This window comes from Castor canadensis, chromosome 1 (assembly GCF_047511655.1).
Source record: "Castor canadensis chromosome 1, mCasCan1.hap1v2, whole genome shotgun sequence".
Taxonomy (NCBI): domain Eukaryota; kingdom Metazoa; phylum Chordata; class Mammalia; order Rodentia; family Castoridae; genus Castor; species Castor canadensis.
The window spans coordinates 161518168-161545937 of record NC_133386.1 but is presented as its reverse complement, the minus strand read 5'-3'; the positions used below and the strand labels follow the sequence as shown (position 1 = coordinate 161545937).

Sequence of the window (27770 nt, the reverse complement as noted above, 5' to 3'; positions counted from 1 at the left end):
CAATTGTATAAGTTAATTTTATAAGGGGTCTTTATTGTGGTATTTTATAACACTCATATAATATACCTTGATAAAATTTATCTCACTTACATTATTGTTTCTTAAAACCACCTTTCTCCCCAAGAATAAGTAATTTGCTGTGATAAAAGTAGAACCCTCATCCTCAGTGAAAGGACCAAGTTTGAAAACAGCTGACACACTTCAGATATAACTGTATATGTTTGTATTTCTGATTACTATGCATTTTTATAAAACCTGCCATATATTTATTTAAGATTGTTTGAAACAGTCAGAAACTGGTGGCTCATGCCTGTAATTCTAGCTACTCAGGTGGAAGAGATCAGGACAATCATGGTTCAAGGCCAGCTAAGGCAAAAAGTTCACAAGACCCAAATCTCAACCAATAAAATCCTGGATGTGGTTGTAAATACCTCCTATCAAAGCTATTTGGGAAAGTGAGGATCATGGTCTAGGCCAGCTTGGGCATCAATATGGGACTCTGTTCAAAAAATGAGAAATAAAGCAAAAAGAGCTTGGGGTGGGACTCAATTGCTAGGCCTAGCATGTGCAAGGCCCAGAGTTCAAGCCCTGGCAGTGCCAAAAAAAGAAAAGATTGTTTATAAGGATAGAATAGTATATAACAATTGGTGAGATAGTAAATAATAATATTAAAGTCATTTTGAGGTTTCAATACAATATCCTAAAATACTTGCTCATCAGTATTATTACAAGTGTTTGTAAAAATCAATCAAATTAATATGAGAATTTAATCCAATATTGCATCAAATAACAATTACATCATGCCTTGAAAGGACTAATATTTCCTTTATTCTCCCAGCAAAGATGGCTTTTCTTTGTATGGCAAATTCTGTCATAGATTTAGAAATAAATAAAGGATTTTTTTCACTTAAATCTATGTTTCTTTCTGGATTTGAACTTCTTTTTAACTGATATATAAAAAAACAGAATAATTGTACATATTTATGGGGTACAAGTAATGATTTTATGCAGGTATGCATTGTATGATGACATAGTTAGGGTAATAGATTTATCTCCTCAAACATTTGTCATTTTTATGATGAAAATATTCAAACTCTATCCCAGCTTTTTGAAGTATATAGTATATTATCCTTGTCTATTTTCATCTTACTGTGTGATAGTGCACCAGAATTCCCCACTCCTATACGGTACTCTTTGATTAACATTTCCCAATTCTTCTTGTACCCCTCCAAGTAACACATGAACAAACATTATTTTTTAACTAAATTGTTCTACCAGGGATTCCGGTTGTGCCTTACCTTTAATCATTCTTCAAACAGCTAAAGTCTTAGCCCAGTTTAATAGGTCCTAAGTCTGACTAATCACACTATTGATTAGGTCTCATTTTTGTTTATGTATGGGACATTGGACATTGCAGAGCACCAATGTAAGTTATACTCTTCACATAATTTCTGTGGACCAGAGGGATTATAATTCTCCTGTAAATCCATTCTCGTGGGTCTATTAACAAGATCCTAAGGTTTTGTACTTTTCTTTCTGCTACTAACCATCTATTGGAGAAGCATAAATAACAATGTCTTTAGGGTGAATTTTCCATGTTTGTCTCTAGCATACTATCTCTGCAATTAGCTTCATCCATTTTTCTCAACCTGTGCTGTGTCAACAATCCATCTGATGCCCATTTCCTTTTTTCCTAAAATGATATCTCTTCTGATGATCCATGTAGGCCTGTGCATATTCTTTCTCAGTACACTGTCTTTATTAAAAGGGATTTCAGCTTTTCTTATAGCTCCAAACATGTACCAATTTTGCTTAAGTTAATTTGAGAAGGGCTTTTGGGTTTTTTCCAATGTGGGCTTATTCATTAAATGTTTTGTTACCTTTAAGTGCTTATTGATTGAGCATATTTTGGACTGCAAATTGTTGAGTTTCCTGGAAAGTGACAAATCTATAGTTATCAACTATACATGTTTTCTTTGATTATGCAAAGAGATTCCCTAAGGGCTTCTGAAAATGGAACTATATGTGGTACATATTTGAGAGCACAAAATGACTCATAAATTAACATTGATTTCAAATTTTAAAGCAGATTTTTATTATTGCCCTTCATCCACACACAAAAAAATTTCTCTATACATATTAGATTTTCCAATATTATCACATATGGTCATAAGAAGATGTTTATGTCCATTATACAGACATATCCCCAACAGGTTAAGAGTTGAACAGTGATCTGTGACTCTGTTATATAGATCTTTGTATACATATGGGAGTCTATAGTCTCCACTTCCTACCCTCCCAAAGATGTACTTTATAACAGAAAAAAAAAACTCATATGGTAAACTCCCAATGACAAAGCTGCATTGAAATTATTCCAAGTATTCATTTAGAGGGTATATTAGTGTCATGAACATACAGCTCACAGATGACTCAGACTGAAACCTTCTTGTCTTCTGAGGCCCAGGTAGAAATTTAAGCTATGGAGGTTTCTGCAATTAAAGATCTGAGCAGTTTGTGGGTATCTGTAACTATAGCTAAAAGATAATATTCTTTTAATTAGTCTCTTGGAAGGCAATATTTTCTTTCTTTTTTTTTTTTGCATTATCAGTCTTACTCTTCTCCATCAGTTATCATTTATCTTTTAATTATGGAATTTCATCTAGACTCTTCTACCATTTACATCTAGCCAGAGAATTGACTTTATACCTGGGATCAGTACAAGTTTGAACATTTCTCCCCTCATTTTCCATTCCTAGGCAAAGGAATCAGGTTAGACTGATACAAATTTGTATCACATCCACTGGCTGTGAAAGAGGCACACACTACCAATATCAGTCTAGGCAGGTAAGCAGGAAATCTTACATCTAACATTATTCTCATAGGAAGTCAGGAATTAATATTTAAAATTATTGTTATCATGTTATATTTAGTAATCTAAGCCTTCTAAATTCACCATATGACCAAGGAAGAAATATTTGCATAAGAGAGAAAGACATGCATGTATGTTACTGTATTATCCCCAGTCTAATCTAGCTCACATTTAGCACTCCACTTCAAATCATGTGCTTTTACTCATATTAGCTCTATGTTGTCTCTCATTCCAACTTTGAATCAGCCCATTACTTTGTATATTGAAATTTATATGAGTTCACAGCAAATAATGATTCTTACCCTAGGTTTGCATTGTCTATAGTAATGGGCTTGTTGATCATATGATACAGAAGCAGGAAGAATTTTTTTAAAATTCTGTTCTAAGCATCAATTAGTAAGCACACAAGTAAAAATCTAGATTGAGAACTGACCTCAGTCAAAGCCTATTGATATTTACCTGGGACCATGGGTAGCAATTGGCACATATATATACTTACCAGGTATAGATAGACCATTTCAAAAGTCTGACTACGTAAGTCAGAATGCTCTTATTCTTTGCAGTTTCTATTGATAAATAGAACAGTAATCACATTTTAAGCTGTGCATAGGATAGTGGAATATCTTATTTTCTGCCTATTTTTGCTTTGATAAAATGCTACCTCTTCCCAAGGTATCACTTGGGTACATATCATGTACCCAAGGTATCACTTCTAACAGCAAAGAAGGAATGTACTTTCTGTTTACAGTTGTTATCTAAACTTCTAAGACTTTTTTGTTTTGTTTTTGACAGTACTGGGATTTGAATTCAAGGCCTCTCACTTGAGAGGCAGACATTCTACCATTTGAGCAACTTAACCAGCCCAGAAGTGGATTTTTGTTAAGCACTGACTTGTCTCATTTTGATTTTCTTTTTCAAATCCACAAGGTGTTTTGTAATGTATTGCCTCACAGTGGGGTGTATTTTGTCATTAATCTTATTTAAAATCTATTCCTGGTCTAGAATTCCAGTTGATTGGGTATTTCCTAAGAAGTGGTGTAAATCCCACAACACAATTCTTGTTATTTTCTAGTTCCTCTGATACCATGAAAATCATATACCTGTCCAATTGAGTTCTTGTTTTCTCCTTAAATCAAAGCACAGCCACCACCATCCAATGTTGACCTGCAACTCTTGAGCAACCATATTTAAATTGTGTGGCTTATTTAAAGGGACCCTTATGACTGAGAAATGTTACTTATTTACAGGCAGACAACCTAGGGCTAAAGAAATAGTAACCACATGTTCTTGTATTCATGGAAATGTTTAGTGTTTTCCTCTATTGAATTTTTAAAAATAAAGGAACACTTCTCTGCATTTACGTTTCTGTCAAATAAATTTATGACACCTGCAAACGGTGCATATTTCAGGTCTCAGAACAGTTTTATGTTCTTTCTTGTAGAAGTACTTAAAAGCAAAGTAAAATAACAGGCCCAAATTTCCCTTGTAAATATGATAGATTTTGACGTATCAAGCATTTTCTGGTCCATGATGCTAGTATTCATACTGGGAGAAGGTCATGGCCATTTGTAAAAAGGCGTTGATTAATATGACTGCAGATTGCAAACATTCCCAATATAGCTTAAGCATAGGAATCATAAGATACTAAAGTCCTTCACTATATGGCTTGTTGGAATTTGTTTCAAAGTAATTTGGTGGGTTGAGACTAATAATATTACAGTATCAGCAGTGGTTTCTGGGACTGGTGGAGTGGCTCAAGCGGTCCAGTCTTTTTTTTTTTTCCTTTATTGTTGTGCGGGTTGGGAGTACATTGTGGCATTTACAAAAGTTCTCACAATATATCAAATATATCATACTTGAATTCACCCCCTCCACGGCTCTCCTTCATCTTCCTTCCCCTGATTCCTGGAACAGTTTCAACAGGTATCATTTTTGTATTTATATACATGTGTACAGGTTATTTGCACTATATTCATTCTCCCACCGCCTCTCCACCTCACTGGTGCTGGCCGCACACTCCACAGAACCTGTTCTACCCTTCTGTTCTCTGATTTTGTAGAAGAAAAAAAAGAAAAAGAAAACATGACATTTTTGTTAGCTTGAGCTAAAGATAGCTACACATATGCATGGAAACAAAACAAAAATTCAGCCAGTCTTAATCTCTCTTCCCATTGTCTTTAAGCCAGAAGAAAAGATAATATGTTGGTTGATTAATGTCCCTAGTAGTACTGGCTCAAGATATGACTAATAAATGTAATATTCTTGTTTAGTCTTGAATATTACTTGAGTTAATCAACTACCTTCCTGTGGTAGTATTAAGAAGCATTTATAACTCAGTCCTAACTTGGTATTTATATTAAAATAGTAACATTATTTCATCAATACAATAAATAGCTATACTTTACAATTGAATCACGTTTCAATATTTTCTTAGCAGGCTTATAAAAGGCAGGGTGAATCTCTAGCAATAAAGGAAATGCAAATTAAAACCACGCTAAGATTCCACCTCACCCCTGTTAGAATAGCCATCATCAGCAACACCACCAACAACAGGTGTTGGCAAGGATGCGGGGAAAAAGGAACCCTCTTACACTGTTGGTGGGAATGTAGACTAGTACAACCACTCTGGAAAAAAATTTGGAGGCTTCTTAAAAAACTGGACATCAATCTACCATTTGATCCAGCAATACCACTCTTGGGGATATACCCAAAAGACTGTTACTCCAGAGGCACCTGCACGTCCATGTTTATTGTGGCACTATTCACAATAGCCAAGTTATGGAAACAGCCAAGATGCCCCAGCACTGACGAATGGATTAAGAAAATGTGGTATCTATACACAATGGAATTTTATGCAGCCATGGAGAAGAATGAAATGTTATCATTCGCTGGTAAATGGATGGAATTGGAGAACATCATTCTGAGTGAGGTTAGCCTGGCTCAAAAAACCAAAAATCGTATGTTCTCCCTCATATGTGGACATTAGATCAAGGGCAAACACAACAAGGGGATTGGACTATGAGCACATGATAAAAGCGAGAGCACACAAGGGAGGGGTGAGGATAGGTAAGACACCTAGCATTTGTTGCCCTTAATGCAGAGAAACTAAAGCAGATACCTTAAAGCAACTGAGGCCAATAGGAAAAGGGGAACAGGTACTAGAGAAAAGGTTAGATCAAAAAGAATTAACCTAGAAGGTAACACCCACGCACAGGAAATCAATGTGAGTCAATGCCCTGTATAGCTATCCTTATCTCAACCAGCAAAAACCCTTGTTCCTTCCTATTATTGCTCATACTCTCTCTACAACAAAATTAGAAATAAGGGCAAAATAGTTTCTGCTGGGTATTGAGGGGGGGAGAGGGAGGGGGCGGAGTGGGTGGTAAGGGAGGGGGTGGGGGCAGGGGGGAGAAATGAACCAAGCCTTGTATGCACATATGAATAATAAAAGAAAAATTAAAACAATAAAATAAAATAAAATAAAAGGCAGGGTGATCTCACTATCTCTATAGGAAATGTGTGTTAGAAATTATAAAGATAAATGGAAATTGATTTTGACTTTTTTCTGAAGCACAAATTGAGAAGAAAGTATTAACCAAATTAATCACAATTTCTCCTATCTTGTTGTCCTGCTTAAACTATTAAAACCATATCTGGCATAGATGATTCTATTATTGTCTTTATTCAGTCTTCTATATTATGTGTGTTACTAGAAGCTCAGTGCCATTTCATTAGAATGAAGGTCACTATTCTCAAGGAAGACATAGCAATCATAAATGTATATGCTTTGAGAAAAATACACAAAATGAAATTTAACAGAATGAAAGAAGAAATACACAAGTTCACAATGATACTTGGAGAATGTAACATTCTTTTCAATAATTGGTAGAACATGTGAGCAGTAAATCAGTAAGGTTACAGGTGTCCTTAAGAGTACTACCAATTGATTTAACTAGATTGATATTTATAGAATACTCTACAAAAAATATAGACTTATAAGTGATCTTTAAGTTTAGACTTCTTTTGTTGATGAATTGTTCATTGATTATTCTACATCTTTTACTTTGTATATGTGTATTATATCCTTATAAGTGTGTATGGATATACAAATAAAAGTCAGAATATATAAAACACAAGACAAAATGGAAAATTTCATTAAATTATCCAGAAAAATTATAAAACACTTGGGCATGAATAAAAATATATTAAAAATTATAAAATATCCTAAATACTAAATCTTAGAATTAGAAAGAATGATTTAATATTATAAAATTATCAGTTTTACTTAAGTCAGTGTATATATTTAATGCAACTAAAACAAAATAACCTCAATATTTTTGTCTTTGAAAATACACAATGATTATAAAACAAAGGCAGCCCTGAAGTCAGTAGGATGATAAACTTTCTTGTAGAGTGGTGTTGGGATTACTGGATGCTAGTGAATAAAGAGAATGAACACATCACTTCCAATGATGTAAAGGGAGAATAATGAATTTGAGTGCATTTAAAACTAATTCACATCAGAACACTCAGAACAGATGAGTGACAATGTGGAAAGTCACCAACACTCTTCACAGAAAGTCCATGAGTGTTCCTCTTGTACAAACTGCTTCTAAAATAGAAAATATAGAACAATAGATTAAAGCTTTGAAAAGTTATGGGAAAAGGTAAACAGATATTCCTTAAGCAAAAGAACATACTACTTAGAATTTGTATTATTTTAAAATATTTGTGATTTCTATTTTTATAACTTGTTTTCTCATAAAATGAGGCAGCACTACTAATGGTACAGTACCATGAATATTAAGATTGATGTTTTTATTTACTCAGGCTATGTCTAAGTTTTCTTATTTAATCAGTAACAGATACAGTGTTGTTAAGCATGCAGAGTTAAAGAAAGCCTCAGAATCAAAGTCCTCATTTTTTTCTAGGTAAGTGTTATTCCACTTGAACCACACCCCCAACCCTATTGTTCTTCAGTTATTTTTCAGAAAGTCTCTTGCTTTTTGCCTGAGCCAGCCTCATACCCAGATCCTTTTACCTATGTGTTCCATGTGGCTGGGATTATATGCATACTACCACACCCAGCTCATTCTTTGAGGTAGAGTCTCACTTACGTTTTTGCCCAGGCAGCACACAAATTACAATCTTTCTTTTTTTGCCTCCCAAGTAGCTGGGGTTGCAGGTATGTACCACCACATCCAGCCTTATATTCATTCTTAAGATATTATATTCAGTGTTGGTGTTGGTGCAATCAATTTATTCAAAACATTTCTTTAACATAGTTGTAAGGAATCAGGTCATACAAAAGAATGCAAAATGTGCTTCCTTTAACAATTGAACTTGAGAGTTCAAAGAAATGTACTGACAATGGTTTCTTCTAGGGAATCCCACAGTCTCACTGGAGGTACAGTCTCATTCTCCTCTGAGAAAAAGATTCATCTTCAGGAAGGAAAGTTTTTTTTTTAAATCTACAGCTTTAAAGTTTTTGTTTGTTTTTTGGTTTTTTTGCCTTTCATTCAATTAAACTCTTCTTTATTTGCATTTCAAAGGAGATTTTTTTCAATTATTCTACTCCTGTGTCCCATGGGAGAAGGACAGCTGTATGTTCAATGGATGAATTACTCAGGAACTACACATTTTTAAAGAATTCCTAGAGCAGGGGTGGAATGGATATAATCACTGGAAGAAAAGACCAGATAGTAAAAATGAGGAAAATAGCCTCTGAAAGATTACACAAAATGTTATTCCAATTTATATAATGTTTTATCTGGTGAGAAGGTGGTAATCCCTTGTTGACTAATTTAGCCAAATATTTCAGCAATGTACAATGTATTTACAGTGACCAAAAAACCCTATTCCTTCCTTTCTATGTGTCCTTATTCAAGTTCTGTGTAACACATTAAGCAGAAGCTCAAGAAAGCAGTCTCCTCTGTAATGTTCAGAGGAAAAAGGGGGAGGGGCTTCCAAGCTATAGAATTGTCACCAGGAGAATTTGGTCATTAGCAAAATGCAACCAGAATTTCATCCTGGTATGGCAAAATAATGCTTTGATAGGACAATACAAACAAGTTATTGCCATCAATATAAAACAATGAATAAACAACTACTGATATCAGGTGAAGCATTTTGGGCTCAGTACAAAAACAAAAATGCCCCTAAACAGAGTTTTAAATGTGGGTAGGAAGGTTCCTGGCTGAATTACATGTCTCTGTGTCATAACATTTCTACCTTACCTATGCTATTTATCTCTGGAGTTGAATGTAGTTAGGGAACACTAGCTCTGTTGTTGCTGTTGCTGATTATTAGAGAAGTCTGTAAAACTCTCAAAACAGCAGAGCTACCATGCACTCAAATATTTTTGTGATTATGCTGCAGATTATTTCAAAGGCTTAAGGTAGACATGAGCTTTGCTTTCAAGAGATGGATGGTGGAATGATTCTGCTAAACAGTAATATTTTAATGAAGAGGGATAAATGGCATAATACAGAAAAGCAGAAGAAATAGGTTCATGGAGACAAAAAATTTATCATAAAGTCAGTTTGTATTGCAATTAATTTTTGCTCAAACCTATGTCTTTATAAACAAAATTTGACTAGAAAAAATATCAAGTGGGTTTTAGGAAGAATATGAGATCAATTGGTATTTGAGGTTATTTTTATTTTTTCAGTTCAGAGGATTGAACCTGGGTTCCATGCTAGGCAATAACTATACCACCATCCCTGACCATAAAGGAAATGCAAATCAAAACCACACTAAAATTCCACCTCACCCTTCTTAGAATGGTTAGCATCTGGATGGTGGATGGGGATGGTAAGCATTTTTTCATGTGTTTTTTGGCCATTTGGATGTCTTCTCCTGAAAAGATTCTGTTTATTTCAGTTGCCCACTTCTTCATTGGTTCATTGTTTTGCGAGAAGTTTAATTTTTTGAGTTCCCTGTATAGTCTGGTTATCAGTCCTTTTTCTGATGCATAGTTAGCAAATATTTTTGCCCATTCTGTGGGTGGTCTCTTCATTTTAAGATCATTTCTTTTGTTGTGTGGAAGCTTTTAAATTTCATGTAGTCCATTTGTCCACCCTTTCTCTTAGTTACTCGGCTTCTAGAGTTCTCCTGAAGAAGTCCATGCCTATACCTATTGTTTCCAGGGTTAACTTGGCTCCTTTATATCAGAAAAAGTACAGATATTTTATGGAAGAAGACTGAGTTTTTCTAATTTGAGGAACTCAAATATAATTTAATGAGCTGGGTATGGTGGAATGCTCCTGGGCTTCCAGCTATGTGGGAGGCATAGGTGAGAGGATGGCAGCCTGAGGTGTTCAAGCAAAACATAAGACCTCATTTGAAAAATTATTAAAAAAACAAAGAGTGACAGGGTTGTGGTTCAAGTAGTAGAGCAATTTTCTAGCAAGCATTAGGTGGCCTGGAGTTCAAATTCCAGTGCAGCCAAGTAGTAATAGTAGTAGTAATAAAACTAATAGTAACAATTTAATAATTAAAAGCCTTCAATAAATAATAAATAAATAAATTTCTAGAAGACCCAGTATATGAGGGAATGAAAATAAGGAGGAAATAAGAAAGCTGTGAAGGTTTTAACTTAGTATATTTCTACATAAAAATGCAGGTGATTTGGGAGTTATTTTAACATCCAATTATGGGAGACCTTGAAGCCCAGGAGATGCACAAAATGAGAGTAGGGCATGGAGAAGGATGGAGATCATTCAAAGATCATTATGTGGAATGATTGACTTTCACTGTTTTCTACATTCTTTCTCCCCAGGAGTTGGCAGGGAGTCATCAAGTCTTCAATCTGGCAATCACTTTTCTTTTTCTTTTTCCTTTCCCCCCTCTACACAAAAAATTCATCAATTTAGAGAAAATAATTTCATTTAGATATTCATTATTGCATTGTGATAAAATGCGGAGGGTTATTTCAAGTTTCTTATATTAAGACTTGCTTTGTGCTCTAAAATATGATCTATTTTTGGAGAAAATTTCATGGACTGCTGAGAAGAATGAATATTGTGCTATTGTAGGGTGAAATATTCTATAGACATATGTTAGGTCCATTTCATCTATGGTGTCATTTAGTTATAGATTTCTTGATTTTTTTGTGTGGATGATCTATCTGTTGGACATAGATGTGTATTAAAGTGTCCCACTACCACTGTGTAGAGGTCTATATCTGATTTTAAATTGTTCAGTGTATGTATAATGAAGTTGGGTGCACTAGCATTGGGTGCATAAAAGTTGATAATTGTTATTTCCTCTGGATATGCTGCCCCCTTTATTTGTATGAATTTTTCCTTCTGTGTCTCATTTGACTAATGTAAGTTTGAATTCCACTTTTTTGATATAAGTATTGCTTCTCCTGCCTGTTTTAGGAGCCATTAGCTTGGTAAATAATTTTCCAGTCTTTAACCCAGAGCCAGTTAATAAAGTTGGCCTCTTGTAAATAACAGATTGTTGGATCTTCTTTTTTTAATCTAGTTTGCCAAACAATGTCTTTTCATGGGGGAATTGAGTCCATTAACATTCAGTGTTTGAAAGGTATGTGATGATTCTTGTCATCTGGTTGTTTTTGTTTAAGGATTTGAGTGTATGCAGCATTTCAGTGCTACTCTCTGGCTACTTGTCTTTTCTTCTCCTGTGGTTTAATACTGTGGTTTAAACCATCCTCTAATGGTTTTGTTTACTTTAATCTTTCGTGTGTAGAATTCCTTGCAGAATCTTCTGTAGTTGTAGCTTGGTGGTCATATATTTTTTTAATTTCTGTTTATCATGGAAGACTTTTATTCATCCTTCATTTTTGAAAGATAGTTTTGCTGGGTAAAGTATCCTAGGGCTGAAAATGTTTTCTTTCAGTGCTTGAAATACCTCACTCCTGGCCATTCTTGCTTTTATGTTTCTGTTTAGAAATCTGCTGTTATTAACTCAACAACAAATCAGCAGCAGAAAAAATGTAAACAATTGGAAGTTGAACAACACATTGATCAATGATCAGTGGTTCATAGAAGAAATAAAGGAGGAAATCAAAAACTTCCTGGAATTTAATGAAAATGAAAATACAACCTATCCAAATCCATGGGAAAGTTTATAGCCAGGGGTGCATATACTAAAAATATAGAAAAATCTCAAATAATGCTATATCTCAAACTCCTAGAAAAACAAGAACAATCTAAACCCAAAACAAGCAGAAGGAAAGAAATAATAAAAATAAGGGCCTACATCAATGAAAGAGAGACCAGAAAAACCATACAAAAAACCAACGAAATGGAAAACTGGATCTTTGTTTCAATAAACAAGATTGACAAATTCCTGGCAAATCTCACTAAAATGAGGAGGGAGAAGACCCAAATTAGTAAAATCAGAAACAAAAAAGGGGAGATAATAGTGAACAACAAGGAAATAATCAGGGACTACTTTGAGAGCCTATATTCAAAGAAATTGGAAAATCTAGAAAAAAAAAAGGACAAATTTCTAGATATGTATGACCATCTAAAAGTAAACCAAGAGGATAGTAATCATCTAAACAGATCTATAACATCCAATGACATCAAAGCAGTAATAAAGAATCTCCATCCACACCCCCCCAAAAAAGACCAGAACTAACAGATTCTCTGCTGAATTCTACCAGACCCTTAAGGAAGAGCTAATACCAACTCCTTAAACTTTTCCACAAAATAGAAATGGAAGGAGCACTACCTAACTCATTTTATGAAGCCAGTATTACAGTCATCCCAAAACCCAAAAAAGGCACATCAAAAAAGGAGAAACACAAGCCCATATCCTTAATGAATATTCATGCAAAAATCTTCAATAAAATAATGGTAAATAAAATCCAACAACACATAGGAAAGACCATACACCATGACTAAGTTGGCTTCATCCCAGGGATGCAGGGATGTTTCAACATAAGCAAATCATTAAATGTAATATAGCACATTAACAGAAACAAAGGCAAAAAATCAATTGACCATCTCAATAGATACAGAAAAGTCTTTAATAAAATTGAACACCACTTCATGTTAAAAATTCTGAGGAAACTAGGCTTAGAAGAAATATACCTCAATATTATAAAGGTTATATATGACAAAACTGTAGCCAGCATCATGTTTAATAGGGAAAAACTGGAACCATTTGCCCAAAAGTCAGAAAGGAGACAATGGGTCCCACTTTCCCCATTCCTATTCAACATAGTCCTGGAATTTCTAGCCAGTGCAAAAAGGAAGAAGAAGAAATGAAAGGAATACAAATAGATAAAGAAGTAGTCAAGCTATCCCTTTTTACAGATTACATAATCTTATACCTTAAAGACCCAAAAAAATTACACCCAAAAACTCCTAGACTCTGTAAACAGCTTCAGCAACATATCAGGATACAAAATCAATTTACAAAAATCAGTAGTCTTTCTATACACCAACAATGAACAAATTGAGAAACAATAGAGGAAAACAATTCCATTTACAATAGCCTAAAAAAAATCAAATACTTAATAATAAACTTAACAAAGGATATAAATGTCCTCTATAAGGAGAACTACAAGCCACTGAAGAAAGATCAAAGAAGACTACCAAAGGTGGAAAGATCTCCCATGCTTATGGACTGGAAGAATCAACAGTAAAAATGACTATACTACCGAAAGCAATCTGCATGTTCAATGCAATTCCCATCAAAGTCACAATGACATTCATCACAGAGATTGAATAATCTACCCTAAAGTTCATTTTGAAACACAAAAGACCGCAAAAAGCCAATGCAATACTCAGCAAAAAGAGCAATGTTATAGGTATAAAAATACTGGACTTCAAACTATACTACAGAGCCATAGCAATAAAAAAAGCATGGTACTGATGTGAAAACAGATATGAAGACCAGTCGAACAGAATAGAGGACCCAGATATAAATCTGTTCAGCTATGCTTACTTAAATTTGACAAAGTTGCCAAAAATGTGTGATGGAGAAAAGACAGCCTCTTCAACAAATGTTGCTGGGAAAACTGGATATCTGCTTGCACTGAACTGAAACTAGATCCATGCTTGTCACCCTGTACTAGTATCAACTGAAAGTGGGTTCAGGACCTTGATATCAGACCTGAAACCTTAAAGCTAGTATAGGAAAGAGCAGGGAATACACTGGAAGCAATAGGCATAGGCAAGGAATTCCTCAATAGAACTAAACAGCTCAGCAGCTAAGAGAAGGGATGGACAAATGGGGTTACATGAGATTAAAAAGCTTCTGAACTACAAAAGAAATGTTCTGTAAATTGAAAAGGCCACCCACAGAATCACACAAAACTTTTGCTAGCTATACATAAGACAAGGGACTTATAACCAGGATATACAGAGAGTTCAAAAAACTAAACTCCTAAAATATCCATGAACCAATAATGTAATGGGCAACTGCACTAAATGGAACTTTTTCAAAGGAAAAAGTCCAAATGGCTAAAAAACACATGAAAAAATGCTTACTATCCCTGGCCATAAAGGAAATGCAAATCAAAGCCACACTAAGATTCCACTTTTCTCCTGTTTGAATGACCACCAACAAGAACACAAACAACAACAAATGTTGGTGAGAATTTTGCCAAAAAAGAACCCTCATACCCTGCTGGTGGGAATGTAAGCTAGTACAACCACTTTGGAAAACAATATGGAGGCTTCTTAAAAAACTAAACATACATCTGCCATATGATCTGGCAATACCACTCACCTGCATACTCATGTTTATTGCAGCACTATTTATAATAGCCAAGCTATGGAAACAGCCAAGATGATTGGATTAAGAAAATGTGGTATTTATACACAATGGAATTTTACTCCACCACAAAGATGAATGAAATTTTGTCATTCACAGGTAAATGGTTGGAACTGGAGAACTGAGTGGAGGGGATGAAGCACTCAAGGCTGAAGCTTTAGAGACATTTGGGAAAATGCTATAAGCACATTAGAAGTGAACATTCAAAGAACAAAATAGGCAATGTGCTGAAAAATTTCTCCCATTACTCAGCTCAGAAGTACACAAAGAAATTTTTAAGGAAACAAGACAAAAATAGAAAGGGACATACAATATGAGAGAATATAAATACAGAGCACCATAATGGGAAGCTTGAGAATAACCAGAGTTCCAGAAAGTGAAAGAAAAGACAATAGAAGGTCATTATTAATGCAACTGATATGGAAAATATAATTTAAGCAAAATCTAACAATTAAGTAAATGTATAAATCATAACCATTTCTATAGCCCCTAACTTTGAAAAAAGTTAGAAGGCCATAATCAGCACTTGCAGATATGAGCACAATAAATAAGAAGTAATTGTAAAGCAAATAACTTTTCATCAAAACTGAAAATAATGGATGCTACCACCTTTGTAGGACTTGTTTATATTGAAAAGCAAATTCTTGGTTCTCTTGAGGATCCTCTTCCATCATATGAAATGGATAAAGCAAGTTTCATTAGTCAAATTTTATCAAAGTCTTTTTAAAAAAAAGAAAGAAAGAACAAGAATGTACTGTTGATATGTTTTAATGACTCTGATTTTAAACAGACCATTCATAAAACTAATGTCCAGCGCATTCATGTTTCAGAATATGTATAAGTCTATCTCTGCCAGCAGTAAAAGAATTGCAGCCTCACTCTGTTTTGGGTCATGAATCACCTTTCTATAAACTTACTGATAATAATTCATAAAAGTCAAAGAAAATTTATTTCTTATCTATTTTTTACATTTAAGAATCAAGCTTAATTTGAATTTATTATGCCTAAATGATTTCACATAATTAAATAACCAGCTTAAAATTATGAATATGTTATAATTAAATGTGCATATATATTTCTGTTTTACTTTCTTTTTACCTGTGGTCACACACACACACACACACACACACACACACACACCCTTTGTGAGTGAGAAGAGATTAATGAGGAGTAAGACAGAAAAAGAAGGAAAAAAGGGGGAAAAAAGATGGAAAAAAGGAGAATATGCAGAATGTAAGAATTTTGTCACCGGAAAGCATTTTAGAAATAATTTCATTTTACAGAGAAAAAAAAAGTTATTGATAAAGATAGTCACTTTATATATGGAATGATTTAAAACAAAGTAACAGCTGATGGTTATATAAAGTAAATGAATTAGCCAAGACACCAACCTGTGTTCTAGTAATATAATATTTTTGTTTGCAAATTCTTTTTAACTTCATTGTAGCTATAATTTACAATGTTCACTACCAGACCAGGAAAATAAAATTTTAACTCCTCATAGTATATTCAAGGGGGGGGTGAGTTCAAGCTATTTTATATGTAGTGTTAAAAACAGTAATTATTAATTCAATTTATAAAATGTAAGTACATTTTTATTAAGCAATCCATTCTTGATGCAAGTAAAACAGCTTGCCTCATGAAAATACATTTTTGTGCAAGTCAGTGGAATTACAAACAGCTCCTAGCTCACTACACAAGGATGACATCTGTGTTCAACAGATGCATTTGAGATATTGAAGAGGTCTTCAAAGTAATGGTCTGCTATTTGTAACAATAGCAAGAGCTTAATCTTTTAAAATGGTTAAAGGACAATTTCTGAAACTAGAATAGATTTAGTATGCTGAAGTTTCTGAATCTACTCTTGTACTGCTTATACACACATATAATGTTTATTGACTTCGACAGGTAGACATTAATTGGAAAATAGAAAAGAAATCTTCCTCTCCAAACAGTAAATAGAATTCATTCTTGCCTCTGTGTGAAATTTAGCTAGCTCTCTTCACAAGTCTTTAAATCAGTTCTGGTTGTTTTCTTCAAATGTTTGATATCCCTGTGGTATAAGAATGATACTGGTAGAGAAACTGACAGTATTTGAATTTTATCACTTAAAACAGATAAAACTTTAAAATCTATCTAATTAAAGTTTCATGTGGAAATCAATGAAAAATTATCTATTGGTTTTGTTTAAAACCTCTTTATAATAACATTATTGCAAAATTTTGAAAGTTATTTGACCCTGTGTTCCATACCGATGCATAAAATGCTAATCATTTTGTAAGCAAAACTTATAAGTTCTTTATCATTAAATTTGGTTTTCAGAAATTTGAGTGAAGTATTATAAATGTTAAATGTATCTATATGTGATTATGTTTGCTTTTTCATTTCTATACTCCCAAGAGACTAGGACTATAGTCATGAACCACCATGCTCAGGTGTATATTGATTATAATTTCATGTGAGATTCTATATGGGGGACTAAATTGAAATCATGCTTGAAATGTGTCCCAGGAATTTTATTTTTTCCAGATAGTGTGAAATCAATTACTTATTTCGAAAAACCTGTAGTGAAAAAAAGAGTAGAAGGTGAATAAAATTCCCAAATTATAACATCAGATGAGTGTTTTAATAACTGTGTGGTTTTGTCAAGTTTTTTATTTTGTAGAACTTCTGTCTCCTCATGTGACTTCTAATGGCATTTATGTTGAAGAGACAGCATCTGCTCATCACACAGTAATGTGCCTTATATATAGGAAGAACTTAATATTTTCCCTTCTAATGTAATTTTACTTTTAAAACAAGCTGCTTATATTATTTTCTTATATTCTTTCTTTGGATTTGAATGTCTGCTTTGATCTTCTTACCCATTTTGACAGCTATTCCTGTAACATAATTGCATGATTACATTTAATTCATATCCACCAGATTATTAGTGTATAGGAAGTTGAAAGATTTTAAGTGAATTGACTTGATGTTTTACTATCAAAAGGACCAAAATTGCTCAGAAGTGATCTAGAGTTCCCAAGCCACTGGCTTAGTATTTAGATTAGCTGGGGATTCAGGGATGGCAGGATGGCCTGACATAAACTGAAAAAGTGCTGTTTGAAGACCTGTACTAATGAGAACTCTCCAAATGTTTTCTGGGCAGGATTTTCAACTGCTTTTTTTCTTCTCCTGCCAACTCTAATCTCATAACATTTTAATTCTAGAATTTTAAAAAAGGAGATGTCCCTGCAGAGATTTATAAGAAGAAAACTGAAAAAGAGAAGCAAAGAAATATCCCTCGGCATGAATTATCTCTGGTCTACAGCTGTACTTCCCTTCACTGCCACCTGAACCTTTTGATGAAGGATTGGTGAGAAGAATAGAAAGGAAAACAGTCAAAAAACTAATGTGTTGCTAAAGAAAATGAAATTTATAAAGAAAAACAGTGAAATCAAGAGTTATGAGCAATGGAGTTATATAATCAAAAGTGCACTTTAGGAAGTCCATTTTCATGAAGTAGGGAAAGTGGTTTAAGGACAATATGGAGAAGAATTGAAAATTTATCACATCAGTGTAGGGGTTGATACCACCAGCCTGCTCTTTGTAGCCTCATTTATGGAAAAAAAGTGTCACCAGTTAACACAGTTCAAGCCAAAATCATTTAAGTGAGTATCTAGATAGAACTTTCAGAGAATCCCTAGCTTTCTAGAAAGAAAGAGACTCAACTGATAGCTCTTTGTCTTTTGCTTGCACTCTACTGTGGTGATTGAACAATAAATTTGAGACCATGATAGAATAGTCAATACACTGAGGATGGCTAATCAGGAAGATGGGAGGATCCCGGTTCCTAATATCAGGGTGAAGCATTACCTAAATGTTGACTTGGCTACCTACGTTCCAACTTGTGTTCATATGATACCAAATAATTCCCATTTGTCTGCATGACCATAAACAAGCTTCCATTAGGCATAGCGGAAATAATTTCTGATACACGCACCTAGATGTTTGACAGGACCATTTCCTGCTATGGAGAAGACAAAAAGAAAGTAGCGCCCAACCTCCCTCTGCATGCTAGCCAGAGTGGATCTAAGTTCAGTTCTGTGAAATGAATAGTTACTCTGAGCTCAGCTGGTAGAGCTCATCAGCACATTAAGGGGAGTTTTCTAAGTTGGTAGTTAAATGCAGTCATTGTTAAAATAAATTTAATTAAAAACAAAGGCAGTAAATGCCCCAAATACATCACTCTCTGATTGTGTTTTTACATTTTGCTGCTGAGGTTATTTAATTTATTGTATTAACATTGTAGACATACATATATATATTCAGAAGCTGCATGCTGTACATGTCTTCCAACAATACATTCACTGACATCAAAATTGTACCTTGAAATTGATAGTGGAGGGAGGATTACACCATAGAAATCAGAGAATAAAAAGAAAACACCCTACAAATTAGACTTGAGGTATTTTATATTTTTCTAGATTTGAGAAAAAATTTTAATAATATAGAATAAGTTTAAAACTGGTTGTGTCTATAGGCATTACATTGTAAGTAACACAAAAATAAAAGGAACATTTTTCCAGAATTTAAACACTATTACCCAATTCAGCAAAGAAGGTCACTTCATTGAAAAATAAGTGGATTTCTGACATATATTTTCATGTTTCTTAGTTTTTTTCTCTCCTTCCTTCCTTCCTCCCTCCCTCCCTCCTTTCCCCCCCCCCCCTTCATTCCTTCCTTCTTCTTTCTTTTTTTCACTGGAGTTTGAGCTTAGGGCCTTGTGCTTGCTAGGCAGGTGCTCCACCACTTGAGCCAAGCCCCCAGCCATTTTTTGTGTTAGTAACTTTTCAGGCAAGGTCTCCTATTTTTGCCCAGGCCAGCTCAGATGATGATCCTTCTACCTAAGGCCTCCTTCATAGCTGAAATCACAGGCAAGCACCATCATGCTCAGCTTATTGGTTTGAGAGGGGGTCTCATTAACTTTTGGCCCAGGCTGGCCTCAAACTATGATCTTTCTGATCTCTGCCTCCTAGGATTACCAGTGTAAGCCACCAGGACTAGCAACCTTCTTTTTTTTTCTGTACAGGGATTTGAACTCAGGGCCAATACCTTGAGCCACTCCAGCAGCCCTTTTTTGTGATAGTTTTTTTGAGATAAGGTCTCACAAGCCTTATGCCCAGGCTTGCTTCAAACAGTGATCCTCCTGTTCTCTGGCTCCTGAGCAGCAAGGATTACAGGCATGAGTCACCTGCACCCAGCAAATCTTTTTTTTTTTTAACTTCCTAATTTAAACAGACACATGAGTCATCCTTTGTATAAGAACTATGCTAAAGGAACTTCACTAAAAAATCAAAATTCTACTGTTTTGTTTCGATACATCACTGCTACCGAAGAATACATGCTAGGTTCTATATTTATTTAAGGAATCTTCCATAATGACTGCAATTGTTTTGTTCTATAAAATATTTTAAGCCAGGCTTGTGTGGCTCATCCTAACTACTCAGGAGGCAGCAATCAGGAGGACTATGGTTTGAAACCAGCCTGGGAAAATAGAAAAAAAATTTAATCTAGGAATTTAGTATTTTATCTTATCTTCAGGTTATACCTTAAATTATTTAGGAGTTTTATGTTTTAATGATGTGTATATATTCATATACATATAATACATGCATAATATACATACAATTATATATATATATATATAATGTCAATATATATAATATCATTACTGGGGTTTAAACTCAGGGCCTTGTGTTTTTTAGGCAAATACTCTATCACTTAAGACACACCCCCTTTTTGCTTTAGTTATTTTTCAGATAGAATTTCATACATTTGCCCAGGGCAAGTCTCAGATGGTGATCCTCCTACTTCTGCCTCCCACATTGCTGGGATTACAGGTATGAATCATCATTATTGACTTGTTCTTTGAGATAGGCTCCCACTAACTTTTTGCCAAGGCTGTCCTCAAACTGAGATTCTCCTGTCTCCTACTCTGAAGCAGCTGGTATGTATTATAGGCATCAGTCACCATTCCCAGGCAGTTCTTTATCTTTATTTATTTTTCTTCCAAGTTACTGTATAGTTTTTCCTACTATAGTGCAAGATTGTTGTTTCATTACCAGCTTATTTAGAGAGACTTTACAAAAATTCATTTTGTTCCTAAGTTCTTGGTCTCTCTCTCTTATCTATCTATCTATCTATCCTTTTTCTTTTGGCAGTACAGGGGTTTGAACTCAGGACCTCACTCTTGCAAGGTAGGTGCTCTACCACTTGAGCCACTCCACAGTCTTTTATCTATCTTTCTAATTTTAGAATCATGGGCTTTCTAAATATTGTAATATGAATAATTAAAATTACCAAAGTAAGGAAAATACACTGCCTTTTTTTTGCTTAACCTGATTATTTTATTTTTACATTGTAAATTATTGATTGACTAAAACAGAGATGACTAATAATATTATTTTCATGCATTCCTGTCTTATTCATGTTATTATAATTTTTCACATTAAGTATTAGGTATGCTGTAACTTTGCTTGCAAAACTCATTCATGTTTAAGCTGCTTAACACCATGTGAGATTTCGTAAGTGCCCCTGGTAGATGCTGCCCTTGCTAGGATAGGGTGCACACCCTGCCCGTGCTCATTTGGCTTCTAGTATCTCCTGGGGAGAGACTTGTACCTCTTCCCATCCACATTGCAGTCTTGGCTGTGTCACTTTCTCTGGATAATAGGATTTGAGAATAAACCATTGCATATGACATCCAAGAAGAATCTACTCATTGCAAGATTTTGCCAAGACTAACTTTTACTACCTACTACTATAAGAAGAGTATATGCAAGATCGGAGATGCTTCAATCTGGATCATTAAACAGAGAAGACACCAAGAACAATAGATTGAAATATTTTAGTAAAAGTTGACTGCTATCTATTCTTTAGTTCATTGAACGAATGAAATAGGATGATAGCCTTGAATTACTTAATATGTTAAAATTCTCCTTTACTTTTATTGAGCCTGGATAAGAAATTTATATTATATTTTATTTCATTTTTGAGACAGGGTCTTTCTGTGAAACAGTCAGGATGATCTTGAGTTCCTGGACTCCAGTGGTCCTCCAGCCTCTGCCTCCTGAGTAATGGTACTTCAGGTATACTCCATCATGCTTACTAAGAATTTCATTTGAAAATTTCTGTGAATTGGCACTCTCAATTTGTCAAAACCAGTTTACTGAAGAGAGAGTTACTATCTTCCTATTTCCCTACAAATCTCTGGAAAAGTAAACATCTCAAAAATGAGAGAAAATTCTTCAAGGACAAGTAAGTGTCTTGATGAATTGAATTTTCTATTGTCAAAACAAAATGCTATAGGATGAGTCATTTAAACAACAGAAATTAATTTTTTCCAAAGTAATGGAACCTGGAAGTAAGAGGTCAGGGTGCCAGCATAGTTGAGTTCTAGGGAGGAGTTTTCCATGGTTTGTAGACCACCACTTTCTGTGTCCTTATTCTCTCTCTCTCTCTCTCTCCCTGTGAAGTCACTGATACCATCACTGGGTTTCACTCTAGACACTCATCCAACCCTATTGCTTCTCACACACCCTATGTCAAAATACCCTTACATTGGTGGTCAGGGCTTGAACATATGAATATGGGGGGTGTGAATAATTTGCTTCACAGCACTAAAAATTAATGATTATACTTAAAATGGAAAACACACATAATAGTTTTGTCATAAAATTATATGAGAGTTAAGGCAACAGGAAAAAGCGTGTGAGGAATATACTGTGCATATAGAAAGAAGATAGAGTCAGGGAGCTAGAATAGGATCCAGCAGATTGGAAAATCTCTGATTTCCAAATAACAGCAGATAATGAGCAGTCTGAAATTTACAGGGACAGAGCAATCTTGGTTTGGCAATAATGTGAGAAATGAGGAGAGCAAGTTCTAAAGATAGTACTGAAGAAAACCATCAGATCCTGTGTACTTCCCCTCTCTTAATTTCTCTGAAGACAAGTCAGAATTCAGCACATCTTTTACTGTCCCTAAGAGTGCATAATTGAGAGTTTTGAAACAGTTGAGGAAACTAGGTCATGACTGGGTGAAAGAAAAACTCAACAAGAGCAAAACTGAAGCCTGAAAAGAATTTTCATGGTACAAGAACCTCTGAATTTTAAGTAAGAATGATAACAGAGAACATTTTATGTACCCACTTGTACCTTTTAAAAGGTTCTTCTTCTCTGATATTATCAATTTTTAGTACAGTGATTGTGATGGAAGCACACTCACGCCGATTGTCACTGGAGTAACCACTACAGTCCAACTGAAGGGAAAAATAGCAAATTACTAGCTGTATTTTTTGTCAACATTTAGGAAATTTTAATAAAGAAACTTTTGTCTACTATGCATTATCTTCAAATATTTTTGAGTAAGAGTATGGAAACAGTTTTTATTAGAACACAGTGGTTTTATTTGTTGAAGTTTTAAACTCACAGACTACGGGCTAAATTATGAATTTCAGGTAGATTTGGTGCAACTGGTGTAGTGCCTAAATTATGAATTTGAACTTCTTACAGGTGAGGTGTCTTCTCCTGGTGCAAACTCCATTCTTTGTATATTTCAACCATCTACTCTCCACATTTACATGTCTTCCTTTACCAGTGGCAGGACATATGTTTTTAATCTTAATTCCCTGTGAGATGATTTGGAGAAGGAAAATGAAGAACACATATTAACTCTGGAAAAAAAGCCAGTTGTTTCTAGAATATTCCAATATGACAGTTGACTTCTTGGGAGACAGAAAATAAGACCGCTACATTCAAATTTCCTATGTGAAGTTCTCCTATAGAAGGAAATCACAAATAATCCAAGCAAATTCCTAACTGGAAGAGAGAGTAAGAGGAAAATATTGCTATTTTAGTCTGGATTTCAGTTATAACCAAGAGAGGATAATGAAAAATTTAGTAAGAGAGTATGTGGCTTATACAGGTTTCAACCTTGTTTTAAAACATCAGCGTTAAATCCTAATAATGCACAAAGTTTTGCTTGGTCTATGCCTACTGTCCTAACATCAGCTTTGAGTTAACATTTATCTAACTCTTATTTTCTTGTTTCTTGAAGAAAAATTCACCTAAAATACAATTAAACATTATGAAGTACATAGTAGTATTAATACATTACAAAATATACAGTGGCATTAATGTATTACAACATATACAGTGTATCTAACACATTTACAATGTTACACAGCCATTACCTTCCTTTTATTCTAAAACACTATCATTCCAATAGGATATCCCATAGCCATCAGTTACTGTACCTCCCTCCTCCATCAAGCCCTGGTAATCACAAACTTTGTTGTCTGTCTCTATGGATTCACCTATTTTGGGCATATTGTTTAGTATAATCACAGTATATTTTACTTTTTTTTCCAGACATTTTAGCATAATGTTTTTGATGTTCAGTCATATTGTAGCCTGTATTAAAATATCATTACTTTTTATGACTGGCTAACATCCCATGTGAACATACCCCATTTGCTTATCCATTCTTCAGTTCGTGAACGTTGAGTTGTTTACATTTTTCAGCTATTGTGAGTACCGTTGGCAAGAACTCTTATGCACAGGGTATCATTTGTCTACCTGATTTTAATTTGGAAGGTGGAACTGGTGGGTTGGTAATTCTATGTTTAATGTTTTGAGGACTGGCAAATGGTTTCCCACAATGGCCTAACCATTTTACATATCCTCACTAATACTTGTTGTTTATTGTAAACATCATAGTGTCTGCAAAGTAATATCACTGTTCTTCTGATTTAAATTTCTTAAATGACTAATGGTGCTGGCATTTTTTACTATACTCATTAGCTATTTATATACTTTCTTTGCAGAAATGCATGTTCTATTACTTTGTTCATTTTTTATTGTGTGACTTTTTGTGGTTGAGTTATAATATTTCTTTATGTATTTTCAATATTTATCCTATAACAAACATAATTTTCAAATATTTTTTCCATTTTGTAATTCATTTCACTTTCTTAACATTGTCCTTAGACACACAAGAGTTCTTCATTTTGATGAAGTACAATATATTTAGTTTTTCTTTTATTGTGTTTTTAGTTTCATATTCAAAACTCTATTACCAGACTCAGTGCAATGAAGATATGGATATGTTTAATCAATTTCTCTAATGCCAGAAAGTAGTTGCCTGAAGCTCTGTAAAAGTGAAAATGAAATAAATGAATGAGTAGTTGACAAAGGAGTAATATTATTTAAATCCAAGAAAGCAAATTGAAGTTGCTTCTCTCACCTTAGACTTTTTATAGACAATGGCATTTATTTATGTTAAAATATATAATGTATTAGTAGGTATGGAAAATTATCTGATTAATGTATTGTGCCTATAAAAAGAATAAAAGGCATATTGGATTCTGAGAGAGTAATTTTAACTATAAAATTAGTTAAGGGGAAGACCCAGGTTGCCTACCACCCTCTATCTCCTTGACCTACGGGTGCTGGGAAGTTCCTAAGGCGGGCCAGGGTCACCCCAGAAGCCAGTCATGCACTCAGTGACCTTGGAGGATGTGGCTGTGAACTTCACCCAGGATGAGTGGGCTTTGCTGGGTCCTTCCCAGAAGAACCTCTACAGGGATGTGATGGAGGAAGTCTTCAGGAACTTGGTTGCTGTAGCAAGTGGGAAGAGCAGGATATTGAAAACCAGAACAAAAATTCTAGAAGAAATCTAAGGTGCATCATATCTCACTCTGAACCTAAACCATATAACAGTGAGGAAAATGGAGGAAAACCCTATGAATTTATAGATGACAGGAAATCCTTTATTACTCTGAAAAGTAATCAAAGAGAAATAGTAACACGCATTGAAAATGGGCCTTATAAACGCATAACATGTGGGAAAGCCTTCAGTTATCCTAGTTACCTTCGAAAACATGAAAAAACTCATTCTGGACAGAATCCCTACAAATGTAAACAATGTGGTAAAAACTTTAAATATTCTGTTTCCCTTCAAGTACATGAACAAACTCATACTGGGGAGAAGTCCCATAAATGTAAGCAATATAGTAAATCCTTCAGTTCATCCAAGTACCTTCAAGTTCATAAAAGAACTCATACTGAACAGAAGCCCTATGAATGTAAACAATGTGGTAAGACTTTTACTTATTTAAAAAAATGTTCAAAAACATATGACAGCACACAGTGGGAATGGATGTTTTAAATGTAAGGCTGGTGGGAAAGCATGTAAAATACATGTAAGAGTTCATGCTGTCGAGAAGCCCTATGAATGTAAACAATGTGATAAAGCCTTCTTTTTTGCCAAAGATGTTCAAAGACATATGCTAAAGCACCCCAAAAACAAGCCTTTTAAATGTAAGTTATGTGGGAAAGCCTATCAATTTCTCTGTGAATTTAGAAGACATGAAAGAGCTCATACTGGAGAGAAGCCCTATGAATGTGAACAGTGTGGTAAGGCCTTCAGTGTTTCCAGTTCCTTTCATAGACATAAGTGAAGTCATTCTGGGGAGAAGCCCTATGAATGTAAACAATGTGGTAAAAGCTTCAAGTGTTCTGGTTCCCTTCAAGCACATGTGAGAACTCACATGGGAGAGAAGCCCTATACATGCAGACAATGTGGTAAAGCCTTCAATTATGGTAGTACATTTAGAAGACACAAAAAAATTCATACTGGAGAGAAGCCCTATGAATGTAAACAGTGTGGTAAAACCTTTCCTTATTCTAGTTGCTTTCGAAGATGTGAACGAGTCCACAGTAGAGAGAAGCCCTATGAATGTAAACAGTGTGGTAAAGTCTTCTTTACCAATTATGTTCGAAAGCATGAAAGAGTTCATACTAAAGAAGAGCCCTATTAATGAAAAAAAATAGAGTAAAGCCTTTCACTATTACAGTGCTCTTTGTAAACATAAAAGAACTTACCCATGTGCCAGTGGTTCACACCTGTAATCCTAGCTATGCAGGTGGCAGAAATCAGGAGGATCATGGTTCAAAGTTGGCCCAGGCAAATAGTTCCCTGAGACCCTATCTTGAAAAAACCTTCAGAAAAATAGGGCTGGTGGAGTGGTGCAAGATGAAGGCCATGAGTTCAAGCCTCAGTACTGCAAAAAAGAAACATAATAGAACTTGTATTACAGAAGAACCCTTTAAATGCAAAAAAAATTTTAAAGTGGTAAAATGTTCAATGTTCCAATTATCTTTAAAGGTATAAAAGGACTGCAGAATTTTGTTGTTGTCATGCAAGTGATTAAACTTAGTGCTTTATATGTGTTATGCAAACTTTATACCTCAGCTATCTTCCCAGCCTGTGAAAATGCTTCATATGTAACCAAAGTAAAAATGCTTCAATTTCCCCAACATCCTTCAAAAACATAAAAGCATTCTTATTGGAAAACAAGACCTCTGAATGTTTGATGGGTCACTTCTCTTCTTAAATATGAAAGTACTCATAGTAGAGAGAAGCTCTATAATGTAAGAATGTGGGAAAACATTCAGTTTTTCAGGTTCTTTTAGAAAACATAAAAAAATTCATACTGGTAAAAATCTGTATGTGTGGAAGAAACATGGTGGAGGCTTTACATGTTCCATTTCTCTTCCATTACATGAAAAAACTTACTCTGGAGGATATGAGTCAGGAATCTGCAAGAGCATTTGATGTTTTCAGTTTTCTCCAGAGACATGAAAGGAAAAGCTATTTGAGTTTACGAAATGTGGTAAAGCCTTCAACTTCTGTTAGAGTGTCTATCGTTAAGAACATACACAACAATAAATGTTAATGAGGATTCAGGGAAATGAAACCTTCATACTCTGTTGGTGAGAATGTAAATTAGTATAACCTCTATGAAAAGCAATATGGAGTCTCTTCATAAAACTAAAACTAGAACTGCCATATGATCCAGCAATACCACTCCTAGGCATATACCAAAAGGTATGTAAGTCAGGTTACAATAAAGACACTTGCACACCATGGTTATTGCAGCATTATTCACAATAGTCAAGCTATGGAAATAGCCAAGGTGCTCTATAAGTGATGAATAGATTAAGAAAATGGTATTTATGTACAGTGGATGGGACTGGAGAACATCATATTAAGTAAAGTAAACCAGGTTCAGAAAGACAAAGGTGTCCTGTTTTCTCTT

General features: G+C 34.6%; 1 protein-coding gene across 1 annotated transcript in view; it reads left to right on the top strand.

Annotated features, from left to right (window-relative positions):
- LOC141411491 (uncharacterized) overlaps positions 1-26489 on the top strand; it is a 45215-nt gene extending 18726 nt beyond the window's left edge. Inside the window, 3 exon segments of the mRNA XM_074043686.1 lie at positions 25239-25793; positions 25858-25963; positions 26045-26489. Coding sequence (XP_073899787.1) covers positions 25239-25793; positions 25858-25963; positions 26045-26489 — 1106 coding nt within the window.
- The last annotated feature ends 1281 nt before the right edge of the window (positions 26490-27770 follow it).